Genomic DNA, 27,776 nt, shown 5'->3' on the forward strand with positions numbered 1-27,776 from the left:
GCCCCTTATGACTCTGTATAATGAGAATTAACCCATTTCCTAAGAGGTAAAAGCACCAGAGGAGAGTCCAGAAACTACCTACATGAATGAGGAATCTTAAGTTTCTTTTTGTGCATATATGTAAGTTTACAATTAATATCCTAAGAGTTCCTTACTAGAGACTATGGGCCTAGAAAATTAATTACAGGTATTTCAAGGAGAAAATGACTTCTAGAACATCAGGCTGAAGAGGCACTATTATCCTGAGATGAAAGCAAACACACTTCAGGACACACCTTCTAAGTACTGTGAACTTAGAAGGTGCAATGATGTTTTGGCATTCATGAAATATTTCCAAATTTGTGCTAATAATTTTATTTTCATGCAGTTAGCATTAAGCTAAACTGATAAAAGCAGCAAAAGTGGTTTAGTTACTTCAGATTTTTGAGGTCAAATCCATATTTCCCTAGAATAATTCATTCAGGCTTAATATGGGCATCAACGGACCAGGCCCAGTGGAAACAAAGGGAGGGGAGTTGGATGCCACACTGCATAGCTGGGAGGCTACCCAGATGATAGATGCCAATATGAAGCCTAAAAGATAGGATTAAAATAGTGCTCTCATCACAGTGCTACTGACAGACATAGACAAAAGCTCTGTACTTCCTGGACAAGTCAGTGAGTCTAAAACAGAACCTGTTGACATCCACTGGGTTAAACAAGGGTATGGATGTAGCAAGAAGCTTCCCAGAGAGCAGCAAGTACAAAAACAGGGCGAGTTACAACACGGTGCATTCAGAGAACAACGTAATAGTGAATGCCTATTTTACATACTTTTAAAATGCAGATTTGAGTATTTCAACTCTGCTTCCGGAAGTAGCCTTTATCAGCACTTTTAAAGAAGCATTAATAGCCTGATCCAGTGTGAGTGAAAGATCTGATGTATAAGTAAGATGTTTGGAATCAATAAATGCTTCAAAGAATATTAAAGTGATAGCAAATGTTTCCAGGGTCAGATGAAACACTATACAATAAACAAACAGTAGTGGAAATACGTTGCCAAAAACTTGCTTACTTTGTAAGACATTTGTTTGAAAAACCTGAATGTGGGAAACTGAGAGAAGTTTGAGAACAGGAACGAAGTTCTATCTTTCCATTTACAGTTTCTGGTTCATAGTAGGTGCTCAGTTACCTTTTACATGATCAATCAATCAACCAATCAATCAATCTTAAATAATACCACAACAGTTTAAGACAGCTTAAAACAAATGCCAGTGTGCCAAAACTAACAGTTCTGAGATTTAATAATACATAAGACTACTTCTTTATAAAGATAGGATGTCAAACTGTGCAAAAGTTTTTACAATATTTAGCACAACTCCTTCCTTAACCAGGAACGCTTTCTTCCCCTTACCGTATCATTAACATAATTTAATAAACTCTAATAATGTACTGAAGATCAGCAATACAAGTAGTATTGCCTGGACATTAAGACATACCTCATTACAATGGAAGAAAAATGAAGAAATTAAACTACCTTTAAATAGCTCCTGCAATAATACTACACACTGGTAGGCAGCAAACATGGCCTTGATAGCCACACTGTTTACGTCAGTGAAGTTTTACTGGAAACTCGTCCATTTATATAATGTCTATGGCTGTTTATACACTGCAAAGGCCGAGTGAGTAGTCAGCAGTTGTGACAGAGGAGAAAAATAATTACTACGTGGCCTGTCAGAGAAAGTTTACCAACTCATACTACATAATTCTCTGCAAATTATTTTACTTACTAGACCCATTATTTTAAAACAAAAGTTATGTAAAAGTCTTCAGTATACTTTAGTAATTTTAAGTATGCCGATTTCAAAATGAAAAATAGGTAACATTCCCCATCCTTCCATCATCATTTTTGTCAAACTCCTTGCAGCACCTGTTTTCAAAAACACTGACAGACTTTGCTTGCTAGGAAGACAGGTTTGAGTGATTTTCTTCCTTTACAAAAAACAGTACCTCAGGTTTGTTTGGCTATTCAGCAGGACAGTAGGAGAACAGGCAAAAAGGTAAAACAAGGCAGCAGAGAAGAAAGAAGAACTGCCAAATCAAAACACCAAGAAAGGAAATAGCACAGTATCAAGACCTACAGAAGAAAATGTCCATTAGCATCATGACAAGGGAGGGACAAGACACTATGGTAACTCAAGCATTATAGCAGGGACTGTTTCAAAAACTTGTATTAAAATTACTTCAGGTGCATAACTGTAAAACTTTGTGTACATTTTCTGCATACTAATAAGTTACGCTTGAATTGGTTTTTTCCCTAAGCATATGTTATAATAAATTCTAAAAATTAAAATTTAATAGAAAATTTTCAATGCAAAAACATTTAAAAATAAAAATCAGAGTTGACTCTTAAAGCTTTATTTAAAACTTTGGTTTCACTATGAGACTGATATACTTAAAACTGATATACAGGCTAATAAATATACTAAATTGGTGTTAATCATTCCTATACTTTCTCCTTTAATTCACAGATTACAAACGCCATTGACAAAGAATCCAAGATGCACAATTATTTGACAGAAAAGGAAAATAAAACATATTCCTAAATTAAGTTTTACTCCTTAAAAACAGATTTAAAAAATACTACACAGTGTATAACAATTATCCTGTATATTCTAGATATTACTGAATGACTAGGTAAATAATGTATTAAACATTTAAAAAAAATCATAATCTATTATTTAGCACTTCCTATGTGCCAGGCATCTAGCTAATTGTGTTAAATGCACCTGCTCATTTGATATGTAACCAACAAAAGAGAGGCATAACAAACAAATGCATTTAAAATAAAGCTCTATAAAAATATTTACCAATTTTTATATTCAAGAGAAATAGCAAACTATCCAAAAATAACACCTGTTGCGGAATGGTGGAAATAATGTTTAAAGGCAGTAAAATCAGAAAACAAAGTTTTGAAATTAGAAAACAATTTTAAAATAATACCTATTTTTGTCTTCTACTGACATCTCTTCTGAACTTTTGCTTTCTTCTTTAAAATACTGGCCTGAGCTAGACGGATTAGCAAAAGTAGATATGAATGGTCCCAGAGATTGAAAAGCTGCTTGGCGAACCTAGAAGATAAAAAGGACAATAATAAAGGAATCATTTTTAAAAAGAATTGTATAAACACACACACACATTATAGATAGTTAATAATCTACTTTCAAATGCCAAAGTATGTTTAGCATAATAAAGCTTTTCTAAAGGAAGCCGAGATTCAGAACCTCAGCCAGGACTGAAAAATTCTTATAAGCTATTTTCTCTGGCTAGGCCCAGTGGCTCACGCCTGTAATCCCAGCATTCTGGGAGGCCAAGGCGGGTGGATCACGTGGGTCCAGAAGTTTGAGACCAGCCTGGACAACATGGTGAAACCCAGTCTCTACAAAAAATACGGAAGTCCCAGCTACTCAGCAGGGTCTGAGGTGGAAGAATCATATGAAGCTGTGATCACGCCACTGTACTCCAGCCTGGGTGACTGGGCAAGACTGTCTAAAAAAAAAAAAAAAGAACAAAACAACACACACAGAAAAAACAAACCCCTATTTGCTTTTTTTAAAAATTTCAATTGTTTTTATCCTCCCTTGAATGTTTGAACCATGATAATCTAAGTATGAGATACTATAACATTTGCATAGAACAAAACTAAAGAAAGTCCTGCTGTATTCTCAAGAACAAAAAGAATAAGAAAAACCAACAATGCCATAAAGAACATAAAAATTAATAAAGTCAACAAAATGTGATAAATACATTTAATGTTTTCAGGTGGGAAAGACTATAATTTGTTCACTACAATGAGGCAAGACAGATGTACCAAAAATATACTATTAGCTTAAAATATGTGTCACGAAGATCTAGAAGCATGTATTACTGTTCTCATCTCAAGTAGGAAAAGTGATAAAGTTACAGAATTTCACTTCGTGTCATATTTCTGTATTATTTTTGAAATCAGGAAATTTTTAAAACATTTGAAAATGAGAGGATTTATGGAAGGAAGGATGAATGGATACAATCAGACAAAGGCAACCACAATGGGAAAACTGATATGTTACTAAAACCCTGACTTTGCCACAAATCAGTTTCTCTTAAGTTTAGCTTTCCTTTTCTTTTCGAGACAGGTCTCGTTCTGTTGTGGAGGCTGGAGAGCAGTGGTGCTACCATGGCTCACTGCAGCCTTGAAATCCTGAGCTTAAATGATCCTCCAACCTCAGCCTCATGAATAGTTGTGGACTATAGGCATGTGCCACCACATCCAGCTAATTTTTCTTTCTTTCTTTTCTTTCTTTTTTTTTTTTTTTTTTGTAGAGACAGGGCCTTGCTATGTTGCCCAGACTGGTCTTGAACTCCTACCCTCAAGTGATCCTCCCACCTCTGCCTCCCAAAGTGTCAGGATTATAGGTGTGAGTTACTGTGCCTGGCTAGCATTCCTTTTCTTAAAAAAAAAAATGCCTAATAATATCTTTTGCAAGTTTAAGATAAGAATTATACAGTAAGCATGACTTTTACGTAGGCAAATAAATGTAAAGCATATCATTAGAATTCACCTACTTAGAGAAGCATATATAAAAAATGACTCAACTGGTTTTTTAAAAAGGCTAGAATTATATGCCTAAGACGGAAAAGAATAGCCTGTATGTGTGTGAACTAAGGGTTTTTCTCCCCTTCATAAGTCACCAAACATTACTTCCATAAAAGGATAAAAGGTCACTTTTAACACCGTATGCATGAATTTATTCTTCTCTGAATATTGTTAAATCTCTGAGTTTGTTCCCAATAAAGGATACAGAAAACTTAGTTTATCTAAATTATTAGTTTACCTTGTTGTTAGATTAGAATAAAAAAAGTTTAATGTGGAGGAGAGACACCAAGAGTCTCTAATAAGAGTTAGTTAAATCCTACTATTAATCTACCTCCTTGATTTCACAAAAATAGAAACTTAAATCCAAATAAAATTACTTCCTCAATGTCACCCTGTAGTTACAATGAAATCAGGACTAAAGTTCAATCTGAACTCTCCAACACATCCCACTGTGTGTAAACTGAGTAATTTTCCAACACCATAAAAATATTTCTACTTTCAGCTATTCCTCAAAATAAAGTGATTTTAAGCTATTATTTTTACTAGTTTCAATGACTTTAAGAAATAAACAACTAATGATTTTAAACAAACGTTCTGGAAACCACTAAAAGAAATCTGTAAGTCACTCAAAGAATAAATATTAAAGAATTTCTGAAATAAAATTTACTTTTAATTCAATTTTAACTTTTGAGAAGGGGCAGTAGAGCAGATTATAATCTTCCCCAAATGGTTTAACGTTGTTTGGACAAAAGACTATTTTCTCTCCTTTTTCACCTAAATGGGCATAGGATTTACGTGTGTGTGTGTGTGTGTGTTTCTAACAATCTGATACAGGATATAACACAAACATTAATATAATACTAAGGCTTAAGAGTCATGTCTTCATATGTCAATTTTGTTTAGGGAATGAATATGTGAAGGTCCTGAAATTGGTATCCGCCGTGACAGTGTGAGGAGCTCAGCTGACCTAATTCCCGGGGATATAAGTGAAAATTATAAAACAATCATTCAGAGCCCCTGGAAACGGCCCTAGGAGCAAGCAGCAAATGAATGGATATTGATTCAAGAAAATCGACAAAATGTAGTATACACTGTAAAAAAGCTGAGAGTCTATGGTATTTGAACCAAGATCCTTCCCTGCTTATCCTGCCTCCAGCAAGGTGAGATAGAGATTGCAGTGTGCTGCAGCCAAGCACACTGGGGTCAGCTCTCCTGTAGCTCCCGGGCAACAGGCTCTGCATTGCTCCAGCTACCTGATGCTGACTCCCAGTCCTGAGTGAGAGCAGCTGAGGGGTGAGGCTCCTTTCTTCTACCCTCCTTTGGGTGTGGCATACTAAAAAGACTGGGGCCCCACTAGCCCACTGCTCTAGCTCACAGGGTGATGATTCCTCACCAGGAGAAAGAAGCCAAGGGAACCTTACTGCTGCCCTTCCATCCCCACCAAAGCCCTGTCATCCCAGGGTGACTGTTGGCAGATCCAAAGCTGTACCTCCTAGAGTGGGGAAACAGCCTTCACTCAAGTATTCCAGCCAGTCACTAAACTGGCAAATAACAGTCACAAGCCCCATGGAGGAGGGAGGACAACTAGTATCAAAATTACTACATATATTATCTAAAATGTTCAACTCTCAACAAAACATTACAAGGTATGCAAAAAATATATATATATACATTAGGGGAAAAAAAGAAACAGGCAACAGAAACTGCTTGTGAGAGCAATCAGATTTCAGACTTTAAAAAAAGGCTTAAAAGTAGCTATTATAAACATGTTTGCAGAACCAAACGAAATGATATTACAGAAGTAATAGGAGGTATGGGGACAGTGCTGCATCAACTAGAGCATAACATCAATAAAGAGAAATTATGAAAAAGAACCAGATGGAAATTTTAGAGTTGAAAAGTACAATGACTAAAATAAAGTCACTATATGAGCTCAACAGTAGATCTGAACTGGCAGAACACAGGATTGATCTATTGAAAATAGATCAAGAGACTATGCAAGTCAAAGAACAGAGGGGAAAAAAATGAGGAAAAATGAAAAGGGCCTCAGAGAAATGTGGGCCATCTTTAAGCACATTAACATATGTATAATATATATATACAAAAATATATTTATATATAATATGTACTATATATTATATATATTTTTATATATAATATATGTAATATGTATTATATACAATATATAATATGCATATTATATATAATGTTTTATATATTTTATATATATATATATATATATATAAAATGGGGATATTAGAGGGAGAGAAGAGAGAAAAGAGAAGAAAAATTATTTGAAGAAATGTTGGCTCAAAACTCCAAATTTATTGAAAAAAACGTAACTTACATAACTAGGAAGTTCAATCAACTCAACTTCAAGTAGTATAAACTAAAAGAGCTGTACAAATGGACACATCACAGTAAAAATTCTGAAAGTCAAAGGCAAGGAGAAAAATCTAGAAAGCAACAAGAGAAAGATGACATATCACCTACAAGGGAAACCTAATTGACAACAGTTGACCTCTCAGCAGAAACAAAAGAGGTCAGAGGCAGTGGCATAACACACTCACTCTCACATTAAGCAAAGCTGTCTTTCAAAATTGAAGGTGAAATAAAGACATCCACGGATAAACGAAAACTAAGAATTTGTTGTTAGCAGACCTACATTAACAAGAAATACTAAATTAAATTCTTCAGGTTGAAAGCCATTTACCCCAGATGATAATTCAAAGAAAGAAGACCTCTAATCCATAAGCTAACCTTCTGCCTAAAGACACTGGAAAAAGCAGGAAAATAAACTAAAAGCAAGCACAAGGGAGAATAAAGATTAAAATGGGAATTAATGAAATAGATAATAGAAAAATGGAGAAAACCAATGAAACCAAAAGTTGGTTCTCTAAAAGATCAACAAAACTGACAAACCTTTAGCAGACTGGCCAGAAAACAGACAAGACTCAAATTACTCAAATTGGAAATGAAAGAAGAGGCATTACTAATGACATTATGGAAATTAAAATATTATAAAGGAATCCTATGTATAATCATATACCAACAAATTAAATAACTTAGATGAAATGTGCAAATTCCTAGAAAGATACAAACTATAAAAACTGACTCAAGAAAAAAACACAACATGAATAGACCTATAACTAGTGAAGAGATTGGATTAGGAATGTTAAATCTATCTACAAAGAAAAGCCCAGGGCCAGAGGGCTTTGCCACTGAACTCTACCAAACATTTAAGGGATAATCAGTACCAATTCTTCAAAAACTCTCCCCAAAAACAGAAGAGGAGGGAACATTTCCCAACTCATTTTCTGAGGCCATTATTACTCTGACAACAAAACCAGACAAAGCCATCAGAAGAAAGCTACAGACCAATATCTCTCATGGTATGGACACAAAAACCCTCAACAAAATACTGACAAACTGAATCCAGCGACATATAAAAAGAACTATACACTATGAGATAGTGGGACTTATTCCAAAGATGCAATTGGTTTAACATCTAAAAATCAATTAACATAATACATCATGCCAATTAAATAAAAATCAACAGGACTCATATTTGTACAGATATTTTTGTCCTGTTACAAAAAAACACACTAACTGTTAATATATTAGTCTTTCTACTGTTTACTCCTGAAAGTATAAAAAATATCTTAAATTATGTTATTTCTTATGAAGTCAAAATTATGTTTGCTTTAAAACAAACCCAAATGTATTATTTTATAAAAGTGATAATTAAAACCCTACCCAACGTGAAGGATCACTGATCAAATTAATAAAAAGTGCTGATAATTTGGTCCGTCGGATTTCTTGACATGTTGCACACGAAACTGCCATGAAGCATTCCGCACAAGCCTTCCGGACTCCCCAGACATTATCAGAACACAGCTGGAAAAATCTGGGCAGCTATGTGAAAAAGAAAGAGTTTTGTTAGCTGGACAAAGACAGCAGATTTCATTAGTTACTTCTCTTTTCATTTTCTGCTTTCATAGCTTTTTCTTTTTGAGACGAAGTCTCGATCTTTTGCCCAGGCTGGGATGACGTGGTACAATCTTGGCTCACTGCAACCTCCGCGTCTTGGGTTCAAGCAATTCTCCTGCCTCAGTCTCTCGAGTAGCTGGGATTACAGGCATGTGCCACCACGCCTGGCTAAATTTGTATTTTTAGTAGACACGAGGTTTCACCATGTTGTCCGCGCTGGTCTCAAACTCCTGACCTGCCTTGGCCTCCCAAAGGGCTAGGATTACAGATGTTGAGCACCAAGCCTGGCCTCATAGTGTTTTAAATATTGGATTGTCTTAAAAAGTAGAAGGTCTATTAGTATTAATACTCAACAATTTTCAATAAATCACATCTAATTTATAACTCAACTGGCTATGAAAAAGCACTCCCAACAATCATCGCTTAAATGTTATACAAGAGCTTGCCCCTGAACTTATTCTGCATAAGAGGTGGCTTCAGAAACTCTTTAAGTATAAAAGAGTTTTATACTTAAAAACTTTATACTTTAAGCTGACTTATCAAGTACATGCATCTTGTGTACTATTTAAAACTAACTTGCCATAGATTTAGTATGTCATCAAAAGTCTGGAGGGTTGCAATAAAATTAAAGATTCAATTGAATAAGTAAGAATTGATTTGCTTAACAGAAATGGAAGAGGTAAAAACAGACCAATGATCCTGTCACATATCTGTATTTTTAATAAATATCAAAAACACAATTCAAATGCCCAGATTACAGATATTTAAACTCCTAAATTCAACGTTATTACATTTCTGGTAATAACATTTACTCCTTTATATCTGCAATACTTACCAACATTTCTTCAGTAGCTTGCTGGCCAACTACACTGCAAATATCTCCAAAATTGGCAGCACAGACCTGACAACAAAAGCATCATTGACATTTCAAAATATTACACATAAGGTTCTTTTAAAATAATCTTTTAAATGTCATATATCAGTATATTAACAAGTAAAACTATGTTCTTAAACAGAAGAAAAAAAATTTGACAAAAAATACCTTTCGAACGTGAAACATTCTGCAATCACAGCACATCTCACAAAACCTAGGGAGGATAAGACGCTCTGTAATATCCTTCCCAACCATGGGAGCCATTTTGCACATTATCTAAAATAAATAACAACAAAAACGTACTGAAAATATCAAGTAAGGCTCTTTCAGTTAAGTTTAATAACTTAATAAAAGTATATAAGTTCAGGAAACAAAATATGATATGGCATTATTATACTATATACGTCAGAGAAAACATTCATAGCCAATTATTAATTGATCTAAGTGGGAAACAAAGACATATATTAACTGCAATCAATGAAAACAACCAATAAATACTACATGCCAAGTAAACCCACGGAAAATCCTAAACATTTCATTTTTGTCCACAGTTTCCATCTTATTACTACTTCACCATTTTGCCTGGTAATTTGAAAAGCAAAACAAACAAAAACCTACATTTCCCCAATTAAAAAAACTGGTGACTGTTCAAAGGGAAAATTATTCAGGAAAGATCTAGATTTAGCCTATCTGTATTGCTAAGAAAATAATTCAGTCCTCACCTTGCAAAGCACCCTGTTAACTGAAGCTCATACATATCAGAACCACATCCTGGTTTTGCAAAGCTTCAGTTCCAAGGAAAGCATGAACACACTTCTGATATAGGCATATTTCAGTTAACACAATACCAGGCAAAGTGAAGATTCAATTTATTTGAAAACTGACCTCTATTTAAATACGTTGCTCCCACAGTTAATACAGAAAGAAATTGGATAGTCTGTTGTTATTTATTAATTATCAACTGCTAGACTGTACAAATAGGACAAGATAAAAAAGTAAAAGAGATACAGATTAGAAAGAAAGAAAGAAAATTCTCTCTATTCAAATATGACATGGTTCTCTAAATAGAAATTAAGAAGGAATCTACAAAGAAGCGACCAGAACAAATAAGTATGTTTAGGAAGGTTGTAGGCTATAAATCAGAATATAAAAATCTATTGCATTTCTACAAATTAGCAATGAACAATGAACTGGAAACATTTAAAAACAGTCTCATTCAAAGTAGTGAATAGTGATATAAATCAAAGACCTAAATAAATAGATCTACCATGTTCATAGACTTCAAAACTGGCAATTCTCTCCCAACTGATGTACAGATTCAACACTATCCCCATGAAAATCTCACTATCATCAGAACTGGAGACAATGCCTATATCTCCTAAATCCCAAAGCCAGGGATTTTGACTAAGCATCTCCACGCCCTAATTAACAATCTAAAGTTATACTGTATATCACTGATATAGTAAAACTAAATTTAGTTTTAAAAATGAGTTATTCCCAAGATAGAGAAAAAAATGGGAGCTAAGGAACATAAAACATGACCAAAAAACAAACACAATTTTAAGAAAATCAAGAGCTTCTTACCAGTACTGGATACAGTTTAAAATTTTTTTATTTTAATGCTTTACTAATTTTACATTGCATCAAGCATTATAATGCAGCACGTTAAAGGGCTAAATATAAATCAAAAATTAGGCCAAGACCAAAACTGACTTCTTTCATTGAGAAAATACTAAAGTAAAAAAAAAAAGATAATGTTTTGGAACTAGGAAGAAGTGGTGGTTATACAACTTTGTGAACATGCTAAATGCTACTAACACTTTGAAATGATTGATTTTATGTTGTGTAAGTTTCACTTCAATAACAAGTATCTAAATTTATTATTAACTAGTAACTGAATATCTAAAAATAAAATAATAGATTCAAGAAATTATTCAAGGGAAAGAGACTAGAGAGATCATTTCTTTCATTCCACTAATGATGATCCAGAAGCACTATATATACTGCAATGTTTTAAAAATATCAACAAAGATGCAAACATATTATTTTAGGTTTAAGGGGTGAACTCTCACAATCCAAACAGATTTGAATAAATTTCAGGATGAATTGGTCGCTTTTCTAATTTACCATCAGAATTACTACTGTCTGAACTCAGGAACCATAGATGTGATTTATAACAGATACTACTCTCTAATCCATACGCTAACAAGGCCCTCAAGCAAGCAAAATATTTGCAAACCATGTCAAAAAACCCAGAAACTTACTATTACATTTGACTTTATGATGTGTATATTGACTTAACAATCTGTATATTCTTCTGATAACAATCATTGATGTCATATATCCTGGGAAATGTACTTCCCTGACCATCCTTCCGACAAAGACGGTACTATCAGGGCATGAGCCAAGTATTATTTTATTTCCACTGTGCTTACACAGTGCCTAGAAAAGTACTCAATGCCTTCTGAAGGGGTTCAAATGTTTCTTCATTCAATACACGGTTTTTAAAATTTTAACTGCACTCATAACCATTTCAGTTTTCTATTTGGACATAATAATTTACAGTTTTTTTTTCTTTTATTTTTGTAATATGTATTTTGTTGCATTTTAGGTTTTGGGGTACATGTGAAGAACATGGAAGACTGTTGCACAGGTACACACATCGCAATGTGGTTTGCTGCCTTTCTCCCCATCACCTATAACTGGCATTTGTTCCCATGTTATCCCTCCTCAACTCCCCACCCTTCTCTGTCCCTCCCCTAGTTCCCCACCACAGACCTCAGTGTGTGATGCTGCCTTCCCTGTGTTCTCACTGTTCAACACCCTCCTATGAGTGAGAACATGCGGTGTTTGATTTTCTGTTCTTGTGTCAGCTTGCCGAGAATGATGGTTTCCAGACTCATATCCCTACAAAGGACATGAACTCATCGTTTTTTATGGCTGCATAGTATTCCATGGTATATATCTGCCACATTTTCCCGGTTCAGTCTATCATTGATGGGCATTTGGGTTGGTTCCAAGTCTTTGCTATAATAAACAGTGTCGCAATGAACATTCGTGTGCATGTGTCCTTCAAACAGAACGATTTATAATCCTTTGGATATATACCCAATAATGGGATTGCTAGGTCAAATGGAATTTCTATTTCCAGGTCCTTGAGGAATCGCCACACTGTCTTCCACAATGGTTGAACTAATTTACACTCCCACCAACAGTGTAAAAGTGTTCCTATGTCTCCACATCCTCTCCAGCATCTGTTGTCTCCAGATTTTTTAATGATCGCCATTCTAACTGGCCTGAGATGGTTTCTCAATGCAGTTTTGATTTGCATTTCTCTAATGACCAGTGATGATGAGCATTTTTTCATAAGTTTGTTGGCCTCATATATGTCTTCCTTTGTAAAGTGTCTGTTCATATCCTTTGCCCACTTTTGAATAGCTTTGTTTTCTCCTTGTAAATCTGTTTTAGTTCTTTGTAGATTTTGGATATTAGCCCTTTATCAGATGGGTAGATTGCAAAAATTTTTTCCCATTCTGTTGGTTGCCAGTTCACTCTAATGACTGTTTCTTTTGCTGTGCAAAAGCTCTGGAGTTTAATTAGGTCCCATTAGTCTATTTTGGCTTTTGTTGCCAATGCTTTTGGTGTTTTAGTCATGAAGCCCTTGCCTATGCCTGTATCCTGAATGGTTTTGCCTAGGTTTTCTTCTAAGGTTTTTATGGTGTTAGGTCTTATGTTTAAGTCTTTAATCCATCTGGAGTTAATTTTAGTGTAAGGTGTCAGGAAGGGGTCCAGTTTCTGCTTTCTGCACATGGCTAGCCAGTTTTCCCAATACCATTTATTAAACAGGGAATCCCTTCCCCATTGCTTGTTTTTGTCAAGTTTGTCAAAGATCAGATGGTTGCAGATGTGTGGCATTGCCTCCAAGGCCTCTGTTCTGTTCCATTGGTCTACATCTCTGTTTTGGTACCAGTACCATGCTGTTTTGATTACTGTAGCCTTGTAGTATAGTTTGAAGTAAGGTAGTGTGATGCCTCCTGCTTTGTTCTTTTTGCTTAGAATTAACTTGGCTGTGCGGGCTCTCTTTTGGTTCCATATGAAGTTTAAGGTGGTTTTTTCCACTTCCGTGAAGAAGGTCATTGGTAGCTTGATGGGGATAGTGTTGAATCTGTAAATTACTTTGGACAGCATGGCCATTTTCATAATATTAATTCTTCCTAACCATGAGCATGGAATGTTTTTCCATGTTTGTGTCCTCTCTTATTCTGTTGAGCAGGGGTTTGTAGTACTCCTTGAAGAGGTCCTTTACATCCTTTGGTAGTTGTATTCCTAGGTATTTTCTTCTCTTTGTAGCAACTGTGAATGGCAGTTATTCTTGATTTGGCTCTCTTTAAGTCTGTTATTGGTGTATAGGAATGCATGTGATTTTTGCACATTGATTTTGTATCCTGAGACTTTGCTGAAGTTGCTTATCAGTTTCAGGAGATTTTGGGCTGAGACAATGGGGTCTTCTAAATACATGATCATGTCATCTGCAAATAGAGACAATCTGACTTCCTCCTTTCCTATTTGAATACCCTTTATTTCTTTTTCTTGCCTGATTGCTCTGGCCAGAACTTCCAATACTATGTTGAATAGGAGTAGTGAGAGAGGGCATCCTTGTCTAGTGCCAGATTTCAAAGGGAATGCTTCCAGTTTTTGCCCATTCAGTATGATATTGGCTATGGGTTTGTTGTAAATAGCTTTTATTATTTTGAGATATGTCCCCTTAATACCTAGTTTATTGACAGTTTTTAGCATAAAGGGCTGTTGAATTTTGTCAAAGGGGTTCTCTGCATCAGTTGAGATAATCATGTGGTTTTTGTCTTTGGTTCTGTTTATGTGGTGAATTACGTTTATAGACATGTATATGCTGAACCAACCTTGCATCCCTGGGATGAAGCCTACTTGATTGTGATGGACAAGATTTTTGATGTGCTGTTGCAATTGGTTTGCCAGTATTTTATTGAAGATTTTTGCATCTATGTTCATCATGGATATTGGCCTGAAGTTTTCTTTTCTTGTTGAGTCTCTACCGGGTTTTGGTATCATGATGATGTTGGTCCATAAAATGATTTTGGGGGAGGATTCCCTCTTTTTGGATTGTTTGGAATAGTTTCAGAAGGAGTGGTATCAGCTCCTCTTTGTATGTCTAGTAGAATTCGGCTGTAAACCCATCTGGACCTGGGCTTTTTTGGGTGGGTAGGCCATTAATTGCTGCCTCAACTTCAGCCCTTGTTATTGGTCTATTTAGGATATTGGCTTCTTCCTGGTTTAGGCTTGGGAGGGTGTATATGTCCAGGAATTTATCCATTTCTTCCAGGTTTACTGGTTTGTATGCATAGAGTTGTTTGTAGTAATCTCTAATGGTAGTATGTATTTCTGTGGAATCTGTGGTGATATCCCCTTTATCATTTCTTATTGCATCTATTTGATTATTCTCTCTTCTTTTTTATTAATCTGGCTATGGGTCTATTTTATTCATCTTTTCAAAAAACCAGCTCCTAGATTTATTGATTTTTTGAAGGGTTTTTTGTGTCTCTATCTCCTTCAGTTCTGCTCTGACCTTAGTTACTTCTTGTCTTATGCTAGCTTTTGAGTATTTTTGATTTTGTTCCTCTAGCTCTTTCAATTTTGATGATAGGGTGTCGATTTTAGATCTTTCCTTACTTCTTTTGTGGGCATTTATTGCTACAAATTTTCCCTAGACACTGCTTTAAATGTTTCCCAGAGACTCTGGTATGTTGTGTCTTCATTCTCGTTGGTTTCAAAGAACATCTTTATTTCTGCCTTCAGTTCATTGTTTATCTAGTCTATATTCAACAGCCAGTTGTTCAGTTTCCAGGAAGTTGTGTGGTTCTGAGTTTGTTTCTGAATTCTGAGTTCTAATTTGATTGCGCTGTGGTCTGAGACTTGTTTGTTGTGATTTCCATTCTTTTGCATTTGCTGTGGAGTGATTTACTTCCAATTATGCAGTCAATTTTACAGTAGGTGTGATTTGGTGCTGAGAAGAATGTATATAAGAGTTCTGTAAATGTCTATTAGGTTTGCTTGGTCCAGGTCTAAGTTCAAGTCCTGGATATCCTTGTCAATTTTCTGTCTCGTTGATCTGTCAAATATTGACAGTGGGTTGTTAAAGTCTCCCACTATTATTGTGTGAGAGTCTAAGTCTCTTTGTAGGTCATTAAGAACTTGCTTTATGTATCCGGGTGCTCCTGTATTGAGTATATGTATATTTAGGATCATTAGGTCTTCTTGTTGCACTGATCCTTTTACCATTATGTAATGTCCTTCTTTGTCTCTTTTGGTCTTTGTTGGTTTAAAGTCCATTTTATCAGGGACTAGGGTTGCAACTTCTGCTTTTTTTCTGCTCTCCATTTGCTTGGTAAATCTTCTCCATCCCTTTATTTTGAGCCTATGTGTATCCCTGCATGTGAGGTGGGTTTCCTGGATACAGCACACCAACGGGTTTTGGCTTCTTATCCAATTTGCTAGTCTGTGTCTTTTGATTGGGGCATTTACCCCATTTACATTTAGGGTTAACATTGTTACGTGTGAATTTAAACCTGCCATTTTGATGCTAGCTGGTTGTTTCACCTGTTAGTTGATGCCATTTCTTCATTGTGCCAATGCTCTTTACCATTTGGTACATTTTTGGAGTGGCTAGTACTGGTTGTTCCTTTCTGTGTTTAGTGCTTCTTTCAGGAGTTCCTGTAAAGCAGGCCTGGTGGTGATGAAATCTCTGAGTAATTGCTTGTTTGTAAAGGATTTTATATCTCCTTCGCTTATGAAACTTAATTTGGCTGGATATGAAATCCTAGGTTCAAAGTTCTTTTCTTTAAGGATGTTGAATATTGGCCCCCACTCCCTTCTGGCTTGTAGGGTTTCTGCTGAGAGATCCGCTGTTGACTCTGATAGGCTTCCCTTTGTGGGTGACTCGACCTTTCTCTCTGGCTGCCCTTAGCAGTTTCTCCTTCATTTCAACCCTGGTGAATCTGAAGATTTTGTGCCTTGGAGTTGCTCTTCTTGAGGAGTATCTTTGTGGGGTTCTCTATAATTTCTGAGACTTGAATGCTGGCCTGCCTTGCTAGGTTGGGGGAAGTTCTCCTGGATAATATCCTGAAGAGTGTTTTCCAGCTTGGATTCATTCTCTCCGTGACATTCAGGTACACCTATCAAACGTAGATTAAGTCTTTTCACATAATCCCATATTTCTTGGAGGCTTTGTTCGTTTCTTTTTACTCTTTTTTCTCTAATCTTGCCTTCTCGTCTTATTTCATTGTTGATCTTCAACCTCTGATATCCTTTCTTCTGCTTGGTCAATTCAGCTATTGAAACGTGTATGCTTCGTGAAGCTCTTGTGTTGTGTTTTTCAGCTCCATCAATTCATTTATGTTCCTCTCTAAGCTGTTTATTCTTGTTAGCATTTCATCAAACCTTTTTTCAATGTTCTTAGTTTCTCTGCATTGGGTTCGAACATGTTCTTTTAGCTCAGAGGTTTCTTATTACCCACCTTCTGAAGCCTGATTCTGTCAATTCATCAGACTCATTCTCCATCCAGCCTTGTTCCTTTGCTGGTGAGGAGTTGTGATCCCTTGGAGGAGGAGAGGCATTCCAGTTTTGGGTGTTTTCATCCTTTCTGCGCTGGTTTCTTCCCATATTTGCAGATTTATTTACCTGTGGTCTTTGTAGTTTGTGACTTTCAGATGCGGTCTCTGAGTGGACGTCCTGTTTGTTGATGATGAAGTTATTTCTTTCTGTTTCTTAGTTTACCTTGTTACAGTCAGGCCCCTCTGCTGGAGGTCCACTCCAGACCCTGCTTGCCTGGGACTCACCTGCAGCGGCTGCAGAACAGTAAGGGTTGCTGCCAGTTTCTTCTTCTGCTTTGTCCCAGACGTGCCAGATGTCAGTCTGAGCTCTCCTTTATGAGGTGACTCTTTGGATATATGGGGTTTGGGGAGCTGCTTGAGGAGACGGTCTGTCCTTCATAGGAGCTCAAGTGCTGAGCTGTGAGCTCTGTTGTTGCATTCAGAGCTGCTGGGCAGGTACGTTTAAGTCTGCTGCGGCAGAACTCATAACTGCCTTTTTTTTCCCCAGGTGCTCTGTCCTGGGAAGGTAGGGTTGTATTTATAAGTTTCTGTCATGCTGCTGCCTTTTTTCAGGGATGCGCTGCCCAGTGAGGAGGCAGTCTAGTCACAGTCTGCCAGCAAAGGCATTGCTGATCTGCTGTGGGCTCTGCCCAGCTGCTGTGTGAACTTCCCTGCAGTCCTGTTTATAGGGATATGGTTAGAACTTCCTCAGCAATGGCAGCCCGCCTCTGTAATGGCAGACTCTCTCTGTAATGGCAGACTGCTTCGGCAACAGCAGGCTGTCTCAGTAATGGCGGGCTGCCTCGGCAATGGCAGATGACCTCAGTAATGGCAGACTACTTCGGTAGCGGTGGGCTCCCTTGGTAATGGCAGACACCCCTCTCCCGCAGAGCTGGATCATCCCAGGTTCAGCTGTGCTTGCTGTGAAACTCTCAATCCAGAGCATTTCAGATTGCTGGTGTTTGTGGGGGTGGGACCAGCCGCGCCTGATTACCTGGCTCCCTGCCTCAGAACCCTTTTTTTTTCAGCTGAACGGGCAACTCTGTTTCCCAGGTATTCCAGTCACCAGTTGAAACGGCGCCCCGATTTGTGTGAGTTCTTATGCCAAGACGTGCTGTGCCAGCTGAAACAGTTGTGCCGGGTGCTCATGGCGCTTTTTCTCCCAGGGAATCTCCTGGCCTTGCTCCCTGTTTCAGTCCCTTTTCAGTTGAATGGGTGACTGTCTCCCAGGTGTTCCAGTCGCCAGTTGAAAAGGCACCCGGATTTGTGTGAGATTTTGCATGGAGACCCGCTGTGCCGGCTGAAACAGCCGCACTGGAGATTCGTGGCACTTTTTCACCTGGGAATCCCCTGGCCTGGCTCCCTCTTTCAGTCCCCTTTTTATCAGCTGAACGGGTGACTCTCTCTCCCGGGCGCTCCAGTCACCAGCAGAAAAGGCGCCCGGACCCGTGTGAGTTTTCTGTGTGGAGATCCACCATGCCGGCCAAAACAGCCACGCTAGAGACCCGTGGCGCTCCTCCACCTGGGAATATTCTGGTCTGTGAGCAATAAAAATCCGTCTGGAAATGTGGCAGCCATTCACCCTCTGCACTCTCGCTGGGAGCTACAATCCAGAGCTGCTCCTACTCGGCCATCTTGGATCCCCCTCATTTATTATTTTCTTATTGTGTGCAGAAGGTACATTTTCCTTTGTAAGCCTTTATGTCCCTTTCTAGCTCTGATTATATTTCAGATTTAATAATTTGTGGCAACTTTAATAGAAACATGTTAAACAAAGTAAAGTAGCCTTTTTTTTTTTTTTTTTTTTTTTTTAAGACAGAGTCTTATTCTATCATCTAGGCTGGAAGGCAGTGGTATGATTTCAGCTTACTGTAACCTCTGCCTCCTAGATACAAATGATTCTTGTGTGTCAGCCTCTAGAGTAGGTGGGATTACAGGCATGTGCCACCACACCTGGGTAATTCTTTTGTATTTTCAGTAGAGATGGGGCTTTGCCATGCTGGCCAGGCTGATTTCAAACCCCTGGGCTCAAGTGATCCTCCCACCTTGGCCTCCCAAAGTGCTGGGATTAGAAGTGTGAGCCACTGCACCCAGCCCAACCTATTTTTTTTCTTTGAGACAGAGTCTTGCTCAGTCATGGAGGCTGGAATGCACTGGCCTAATCTTGGTTCACTGCAACCTCCACCTCCCACATTGAAGTCATGCTCCTGCCTCAGCCTCCTGAGTAACAGGGACTACAGGCACACACCACCATGCCTGGCTTATTTTTTTTAGTAGAGCTGGGTGTCACCATGTTGCCCAGGCTGGTCTCAAACTCCTGACCTCATGTGATCCACCCACCTCAGCCTCCCAAAGTGCTGGGATTATAGGCATGAGCCACCATGCCCGACCCCAGCCTGATTTTAATAAGCACCTCTTATCAGCCACATTTTCCATAAATAGAAAAATGGCATTCGACTTACAGCCACAGCTTCTGTTTTCACATCATCATTACTATCTGGGGCGGTCAGCTCTATGAGGACAGGGCACACTCTGGTCTCCACGTCAAATCGATCAATGAGCTCCTGCTCCAGCAGAGCCAGCAAAGCTGCCTGACTTGTTTTCCTCACCTAGGAGAAAAATAAAAACACAAAGAAAGTTCATATGCGGCATGACAAAATTCTACCACTTGATTTTTATAAACAAAGATTTCTCATCTCAAAGGGACCCATAACTGGCAAAACTTTGCAAATAAATATTTGTGTTTATTTTCTTCAACTATTACAAAGACTATAGAACTTGGTAGACTGTGTTATATAACAGAGTAAGTGAAACACAGCCATCCTGGTAAGAGATGCCTCACAAAGTAACAAACATTTTGAGGAATCCCTAGGAGGTTACCAAGTGAGTTACTAGGCATTGTCTCTAATGGCATTAAAGAGATCTACTAGATTTGTCAGACTCTAAACACATCTTATCTAAGACAAATGTTCATTTTGGAAAAACAGTAATGAAGTAAAAGAGGAAAAAAACATTCCAACACTTAAGCTAGGCTATTCTCCATACATTACGCTACATAAATTTCTTTTATGAACATATAAATGGTACTCTTACCTGATTATTCTGATCTGCAAGATATCTAACCACGATAGGTAGTAAGAATTTGGAAAAAGCGTATGGTATTGAAGGCCGGTTTTCTTGACAAAACAGTGCAATATGAGGCACCTGTTCCATTAGCTCCGCTCTCACAGTTGGTTCTATTGAGATAACCATAATGTGAGCAAACATGTTCTCCTACAGCAAAAAAAGCTTTATCTGGACTTCAGAATACTTAGGAAGGCTTTGGACTTTCATTTTCAAAATATAAAGGATTTAGAAAAACACTGTTTACTTTTCCAATCCTTTTCACAATCATACACAGATCAATTCCATGAATGAAAAGAGGACTTTATCCTCAACCCAAGCTTCTGTTGTTTATAGTAGGCTCTGAGTATCTAACCATTTCTTAACAATAAATGAGTTTATTTATTACCTACACTGCGCCACACTGTGCTAAGGGCTAAAATCCTGTCCGATAGTTACATCAATACTGTGATATATAGTATTATCCATAAATTCCACTATTTAATAACCTACTAGGACAATTCATAAAAACTAGCTCCTGGCTGGGTGAGGTCACAGCACTTTGGGAGACCAAGACAGGCAGACCACCTGAGGTCAGGAGTTCCAGACCCACCTTACCAATAAGATGAAACCGCATCTCTACTAAAATACAAAAATTAGTTGGGTGTGGTGGCATGCACCTGTAATCCCAGCTATTTGGGAGGCTGAGACAGGACAATCACTTGAACCTGGGAGGCAGAGGTTGCAGTGAGCTGAGATCATGCCGTTGCACTCCAGCCTAAGCAACAAGAGTGAAACTCAGTCTCAACAAAACAAAACAAAACAAAACAAAACAAAACAAAACAAAACACTAGCTCCTAATCTCAACTTAATAAGTGAAAGATATATAATTATAAATGGGTAAATGAAAATTAAAGGTGACAAATATTTTTTAAAAACCTGAAAAGATCCAAGTGCATATGGAAAATTTAAATGTGAGAAATATGACATTTCAAATCTCTGGGCTTCAAAAAGATGAAATGTCCAAGAAGTAATGGTAGAAAAAGCTGTTAGTTATGTAAGGAACGAAAGTTCCTACTGCACATCATACATAAAGATCAAAAGTACTAAAAGGTAACATTAAATGTTCAATCTTGAGGTGGGAAGACAAAAATCCAAAAATCACCCATAAGACCAACTCATTCTACTTTATAAAAACTTTATTATAGGCTGGGCACACCTGTAATCCCAGCACTTTGAGGCCAAGGTGGGCAGATCACAAGGTCAGAAGTTCGAAACCAGACTGGCCAACATGGTGAACCCCCATCTCTACTAAAAATACAAAAATTAGTCGGGCGTGGTGGCGCATGCCTGTAATCCCAGCTACTCCGGAGGCTGAGACAGGAGAATCACTTGAACCCAGGAGGCGGAAGTTTCAGTGAGCTCAGATAGTGCCACTGCACTCCAGCCTGGGTGACAAAGCAAGACTCTGTCTCAAAACAAACAAACAATAAAAACTTTATTATAGGTAACAGATACCATACTTGGTTAAAAGGTAAAACAGCCAGGGAACAAATGCATGTATAACAGAGTATTAGGTGAACTATACAAAGACCACAGTGTTCAAATAAATGTAAGAAAGAAAATAAGGATACAAGTAGGCAATTCATAGAAGACATGCAAGTGACTGAAACACAGAGAGACATGATGAATTATCAGTAACATGTCATTATATCAGACCTAACTAGAACTTTGATACTCATTATTATGCATTATTAAAGTTACATTAAAGTAAATATGTATGAATGTGTCCAGTGGAGTTTCAGATCTCAACAAAAGGAAATTAACATAGCTTTAAGTAGAAAACATGGTATTTTACAAAGCTCAGAATCTTATCAACAAACCATCTGGAATTTCTATTATACTGTTGTAACGTGAAGTTGGACATATATGAACAAAATAGAGTATTTCTGTTTTGAAGAAAAACCTAAATTTTTAAAAAGTAAACATACAGGCCTCTGCTTTTCTCATGGTCCTGAATTTTCTAAGTTAACACTGACAATTGCTTATATTTTTGAACCAAAAGGAGAACACAAGTTATGGTGTCAGTTATAAATGAAATCAGCAACTTTTCTTTCTTCAAAGCACTGCTTAGGCAAATAGGCCAATGGGAAAAAAAAATGCAGTCCAGAAACAGATGTATGCATGTATAGACAATTGATTTATTAAAAGATGAACAAGAAAAGATGGTCTTTTTAATAAATAGTATTGTGTCAACTGGCTACCCACATTAAAAGAAAAAAAAGAAAAGCAAGATAGTACTTGTCCTCTACTTTGTATCATGCACATGAATAAATTCCAGGTGGAATACAGATCTAAGCATCAAGGCAAAAACAGTAAGGATTCTCTGTGTTAACAGAGTACGAAAAGATATATATGACTTTGAGGTTGGAGAAAATCTCTACAAAGACACAAAGGCACTACCCATAAAGGAAAAGCACTTCCCTTCTTTAAGAAGTATCACTTTGAGTGCAAAGATGAGCCACAGAGTGAAAAAGATATCTTTAATATACATAAATGACATTGGGCTCATATGCAGAATGAATTCCTGTAAATCTGTAAGAAAATGACTGCCAATTATTTAAAGGGGGAAGACTTAGACATTTCAAAAAAGAAGTCGGGTGTGTGGTGGCTAATGTCTGTAATCCCAGCACTTTGGGAAGCTGAGGTGGGTGGATCACTTGAGGTCAGGAGTTCCAGATCATTCTTGCCAACATGGTAAAACCTCATCTCTAATAAAAATACAAAAATTAGGCAGGCGTGGTGGTGGCGCATGCCTATAATCCCAGCCACTCGAGAGGCTGAGGCAGAAGAACTGCTTGAACCCAGGAGGAGGTTGTGGTGAGCTGACATTGTGCCACGCCCTCCAGCCACCGGGGGGGAAAAAGAAAACTTCACAAAAAAAAAAAAAAAAAAAAAAAAAAGAAGATAGCCAAATAGCCAGTAAGTATATAACTTCATCATTGGTTACTGAGGAAATGTAAATTAAAACCACAACGAGATGCCACTACATATCTGTCCATTCCAGGGGAAAATAAAGTAAAAGCAGATGGTAAATTTAGCGGAATAAATCAAGATAAAAGTGAATGAAAGGATGAAAGGTAAAGCAGAAGACAGGAAGGTTCTCACCTGCTTAATTGTCTAAACAAAGAATATATATTCCATTCACTTCAGAGCTGTGTTTTATTCAACAGCCTGTCTTACCCAAATACCACAATAAGCCCAGTTCTACAAATGAGAAACCTCAAGGTCAATTCCTCTCTCTTCCTCACTCTATCCAGCGGTTAGCCTTGGAATCAATCCCTCCTAGCACTTCAATTTCTATCCAATAATTCGCCCTTACAACAACTGATTGGCCGGTCACTCATGGTCGGTGGCTCATGCCTATAATCTCAGCACTTTGGGAGGTCGAGGCAGGTGGATCACTTAAGGTCAGAAGTTCCAGGCCAGCCTAGTCAACATAGTGAAACCCCTTCTCTATTAAAAATATAAAAATTAACTGGGTGGTGGTGCACGCCTATAATCCCAGTTACTCGTGAGGCCGAGGCATGAGAATTGCTTGAACTTGGGAGGCAGAGGTGGTTGCAGCAAGCAGAGATCACGTCACTCTGCTCTAGCTTAGGTGACAGAGCAAGACTCTGTCTCAAAAAAACAAAAACAAAAAACAATTAATTGGTATAGTCTTCCAATTAGTCTTCTTGTCACCCATCTTTTTCACCATATCAGTTCATACTGCTACATTACACTGTTCTAAATCACAAAACAGGTAAAGTCATCAGCAGGGTATATTATAAACCTTTACAATCTAGCCCCACCTACCTTATTTAACGGCCTAATTTTTCTCACCTGGAGGAAACTCAGCAGGTTAGTCTCACTGTCAGGTTGGCCTCATTGCTAACCACATGGGCCACCATCTTGAACTCCTCAAGCCTCTAAGTCTGTCTTTTCCTCTCCTGGGTATGCCCTTTCTCCTCTCTATACCTCATCATTCTATCAAATACAACTCAAATGTCACTAACTTTCTGAACCCTGCCCTGATCCTTCCCATTATAATTTATTGTTTATATGTTGGTTACATTCACTAAACTGTTAATTTGATGACAGAAATCCTTGTTCACCTTAATAACTGCTCTAGCATTTAATCTAGAACCTGGTAATAGAGCACTGTTTGATGTATACTGAACGAATAGAATTATTCGTTTCAATGGAAACATTTACTATGAATTTACCAATGTGAGAACATATTTTAAAATACACACACACACACATACGCGCGCGCGCGCGCACACACACACACACACACATTTATTTAAAAAAAACTAGAGTTGGTAAACAGGTAAAGGAAAACACAAATTTATCCTTAAAAAGTATCTGTCTCTACTAAGGAATATAACCACAATAGGCTATAACAGTGCCATGAACAACAAATTTAACTTAAATTAAAAAAATAAGTAAAAATTATACTTGACGAGACCCCTCCTAAAACTATTCTAGAATAAGCATATACATAAGTAATTATGTACACAAAGGTAGATTATTGCTCAGTTAAGCCTACAAATGTTCTCCCCACCCTATAAAAGCATTAGAAACATTTAAGGCTTATGTCAATATTTACCATATTCCCATTAAAATAAACTGTTTATCAAAAGATGAGCTTGTCTAAAAATTAAAAGATGGGGCTTGCTGACATGCCAAAAAGTCTGTCAGAAATGGAAAATATATTTTAATAAAAGAAAAGATTTAAGGAAAAAAGTTTTAAAATTTACTTTTGGATTGTTTCTAAAATCAAGCACTAAAATATGCTTAATATTAGCTTAAAACGGCATGTTTTATGTGTTAAGTGTATTTTACTACAACAAGAAACATATTTATAAAAACCTTAACATCACCATTTTCTAAGCCTCAAATCAAGTTTACCTCTTTCTTAAGTAGATTTTCTTATCTTCACTTTGGAGATAAACCAACTTTAGTTTTACAAATGGTTAATCAACATTTTTTCCAAGGAGAAAGCAGAGAAAAAAAGCTTTCTTTATTTGTCTAAAAAATGTATAGCCTCCTCCATCTCTTTTAATGTATTCAAAATTATTCTAGATATTTTTATTAATCCTAAAACAGTAATATACATGATGCAAAACAATGTTTTTAGATTTGTTTTATGAGAAATTTCTAAAACTAAACTAAGCCTACTACAACATTCAAGTCTCAGTAACAAATTTTACTTTTGTTGTCACTGATGGGTTTGATAATTACTTAGGAAATCTTTTAAAGGTATCTCATATCACATTAACTTTTTCATTAGTTTTTAGAAACACAAATTTGGTCAAAGAAAACTTTCTAGAATAAATTCACTTTCTCCACATAAACATATACCTGAATCATCAGCCAATCTGCTAATTCTTTCCAAAACAGCAATACAATCTCTTTCATCATCGCAGACTTCCCTCAAGGTATCCAGCAAACTCCGGGCCACCATTTGTCTACACAAAAAAAGAAAATTATATACGTTCAATGGCATCAATAGTTAATAACCAGAATTTTATTTTTTTGAGATAGGGCCTCATTCCTGTTGCCCAGACTGGAGTATAATGGTGCGATCATGGCTAATCACAGCATTGACTTCCCTGGCTCAGGTAATCCTCCCATCTCAGCCTCCTGAGTAACTGGGACTATGGGTGTACACCACCCCACCACACCTGGCTAATTTTTAAACATCTTTAGTAGAGATGAGGTTTCACCATGTTGCCCAGGCTGGTCTCAAAACTCCTGGGCTCAAGCAATCAACCTGCCTTGGCCTCCCAAAGTGCTGGGATTACAGGCATAAGCCACTGCGCCTGGCCAGTATCTAGAATTTTTAAAGACAAAATCTGTACATTTTTAAAGAAATTTTTTTCTTAACACATTATTAAAACATATATTGTCTATAATTTTCTAATTGGCAAATGCCAGTTTTGCTTTTATTTTGACAAGATGAGACTGCGTATTTACCTACATATTTTTTATCTTTATCTGAGTTGGCAAAAAGTTACCAAAAACTCGTTTCAGTTATCCTCCAATTATCATAATGAAAAAACATATTCATTATACAAAATGTTACCCTTACATATTTGTACTATTATGAATTTTGCATCGCTATATCCAAAAAATCTGAACAAACACTTTTTGATCTCCCAGAAAAGTGTGATATAAGTGATCTGGGATCACAACTGGAGAAACGCAATGCAGTAGGAAGAATGCTGGCTCTTGGTCACTGCTGTGTGACCCAATGATCTTGAGCATCACCTGTTACACAGCAAGTATACAACATCATCTGTTGCAGGAATAATGTACTTCCCAATAAGCAATTTATATGAATATCAAAATTACATCCAGTGGCAGAAAAGCAATGGTAATGGTATTTTTTTTGGAAAGAAAGCGTGCTGTATGCTTACTAGGATCAAAGAATAAACAAGTACAAAGCTGCTTATGCTATGATTATGAATAAAACTTGGTGACTCAGATTGTGCCTGTTAATAACACCACCTTTGAAAATGGATACTTTCATTTTCCTACTGAAGTTAATAAAGCCACCCTTCTACTTCCACCTTAACAAAAATAATATGCACGTACCTGTTAAATACGTTCTCGCTTGCAGCATACTTGTCCAATCTCCCCAGGGGTGTCAACATTTCATCTTGTGAGACAAAGTCCAGGGCTGAAGGTATAATAATCACATCAGACTCTGAGCTGTAGTCATCCACACCAACTATCAGAGACATCAGAAATACTCCTTATAACACTTTGAAACTAAAATGTATCCCTTGCCTGTCTGAAGCAGTAAAAATCTGTTTCTGGATTGGTACGGAAAAAAAAGTTACAAAAAACTCTTAGAATCAATCCAGTAGCCACAAATAACTAAAAGATACCTCCTCTCCTTTTTTTTACAAGTATGTTCTACTTGGTTCTAAAGACACAAAGGTCAGAGGCCACAGAAACTCAGTATGCAGAAAGCAGTGATCAGAGTCTTGAGAACATGTTCAATTAGGACACTAATAACTTGTGAACAGACACACAAAAAGTCAAGCACCAGTAGAGCTAATCCTGCAATGTAGAAGATAAAGCTAATTAAACTGGTATCTGATTCACTTAATAGAGGAAAGCTAAACACATTAGTATATTCATATTCACTAAATAAATATTTATTAAACACATTTGTGCCAAGTACTAGGGTAGATGCTGGGGAAGCAACAATGAAAATACTAATAATTCTGCCTTCAAAGAGCTAATATTCTACAAAAAACAATCTACTTTAAAATGAATATTGTAATAAAAGTATGTATTACTACAAACTAAATGGCCAGCCACTCATTCAAGCTGCAGGAGAAGGAAGAGAAGACCAAGACAGAATGGCTAAAAACTAATCAAAGGTAATGATTTTAAAGGAATCAAGCAATGAGAGTGAAGGTATGATTAAACAGCATCTACTACCAAAGAAATCAAGGAAGAACTGAAAAGTGCCCACTGAATTTGGTCCTTTTGTGCCATGCTGTGTGCT

The 27,776-nt window shown here is 37.1% G+C and overlaps 1 protein-coding gene across 4 annotated transcripts in view; it reads right to left on the reverse strand.

Moving 5' to 3' along the window:
- PPP4R1 (protein phosphatase 4 regulatory subunit 1) overlaps positions 1-27,776 on the reverse strand; it is an 83,270-nt gene that overhangs the window by 31,477 nt on the left and 24,017 nt on the right. For 2 of the 4 annotated variants that reach the window (XM_032293386.1, XM_032293388.1), the window contains exons 3-10: positions 26,852-26,936; positions 25,616-25,722; positions 20,198-20,340; positions 19,567-19,713; positions 9,648-9,755; positions 9,441-9,506; positions 8,372-8,530; positions 2,983-3,110 (exon numbers count right to left, since the gene is read on the reverse strand). In XM_032293386.1, coding sequence (XP_032149277.1) covers positions 2,983-3,110; positions 8,372-8,530; positions 9,441-9,506; positions 9,648-9,755; positions 19,567-19,713; positions 20,198-20,340; positions 25,616-25,722; positions 26,852-26,936 — 943 coding nt within the window. Of the gene's footprint in view, positions 1-2,982; positions 3,111-8,371; positions 8,531-9,440; positions 9,507-9,647; positions 9,756-19,566; positions 19,714-20,197; positions 20,341-25,615; positions 25,723-26,851; positions 26,988-27,776 lie in introns of all 4 variants that reach the window. The other 2 variants (XM_032293385.1, XM_032293387.1) reach the window with 1 other exon arrangement.

The sequence above is a fragment of the Sapajus apella genome, unplaced genomic scaffold (assembly GCF_009761245.1).
Source record: "Sapajus apella isolate SASKATOON/1434 unplaced genomic scaffold, GSC_monkey_1.0 scaffold29, whole genome shotgun sequence".
Taxonomy (NCBI): domain Eukaryota; kingdom Metazoa; phylum Chordata; class Mammalia; order Primates; family Cebidae; genus Sapajus; species Sapajus apella.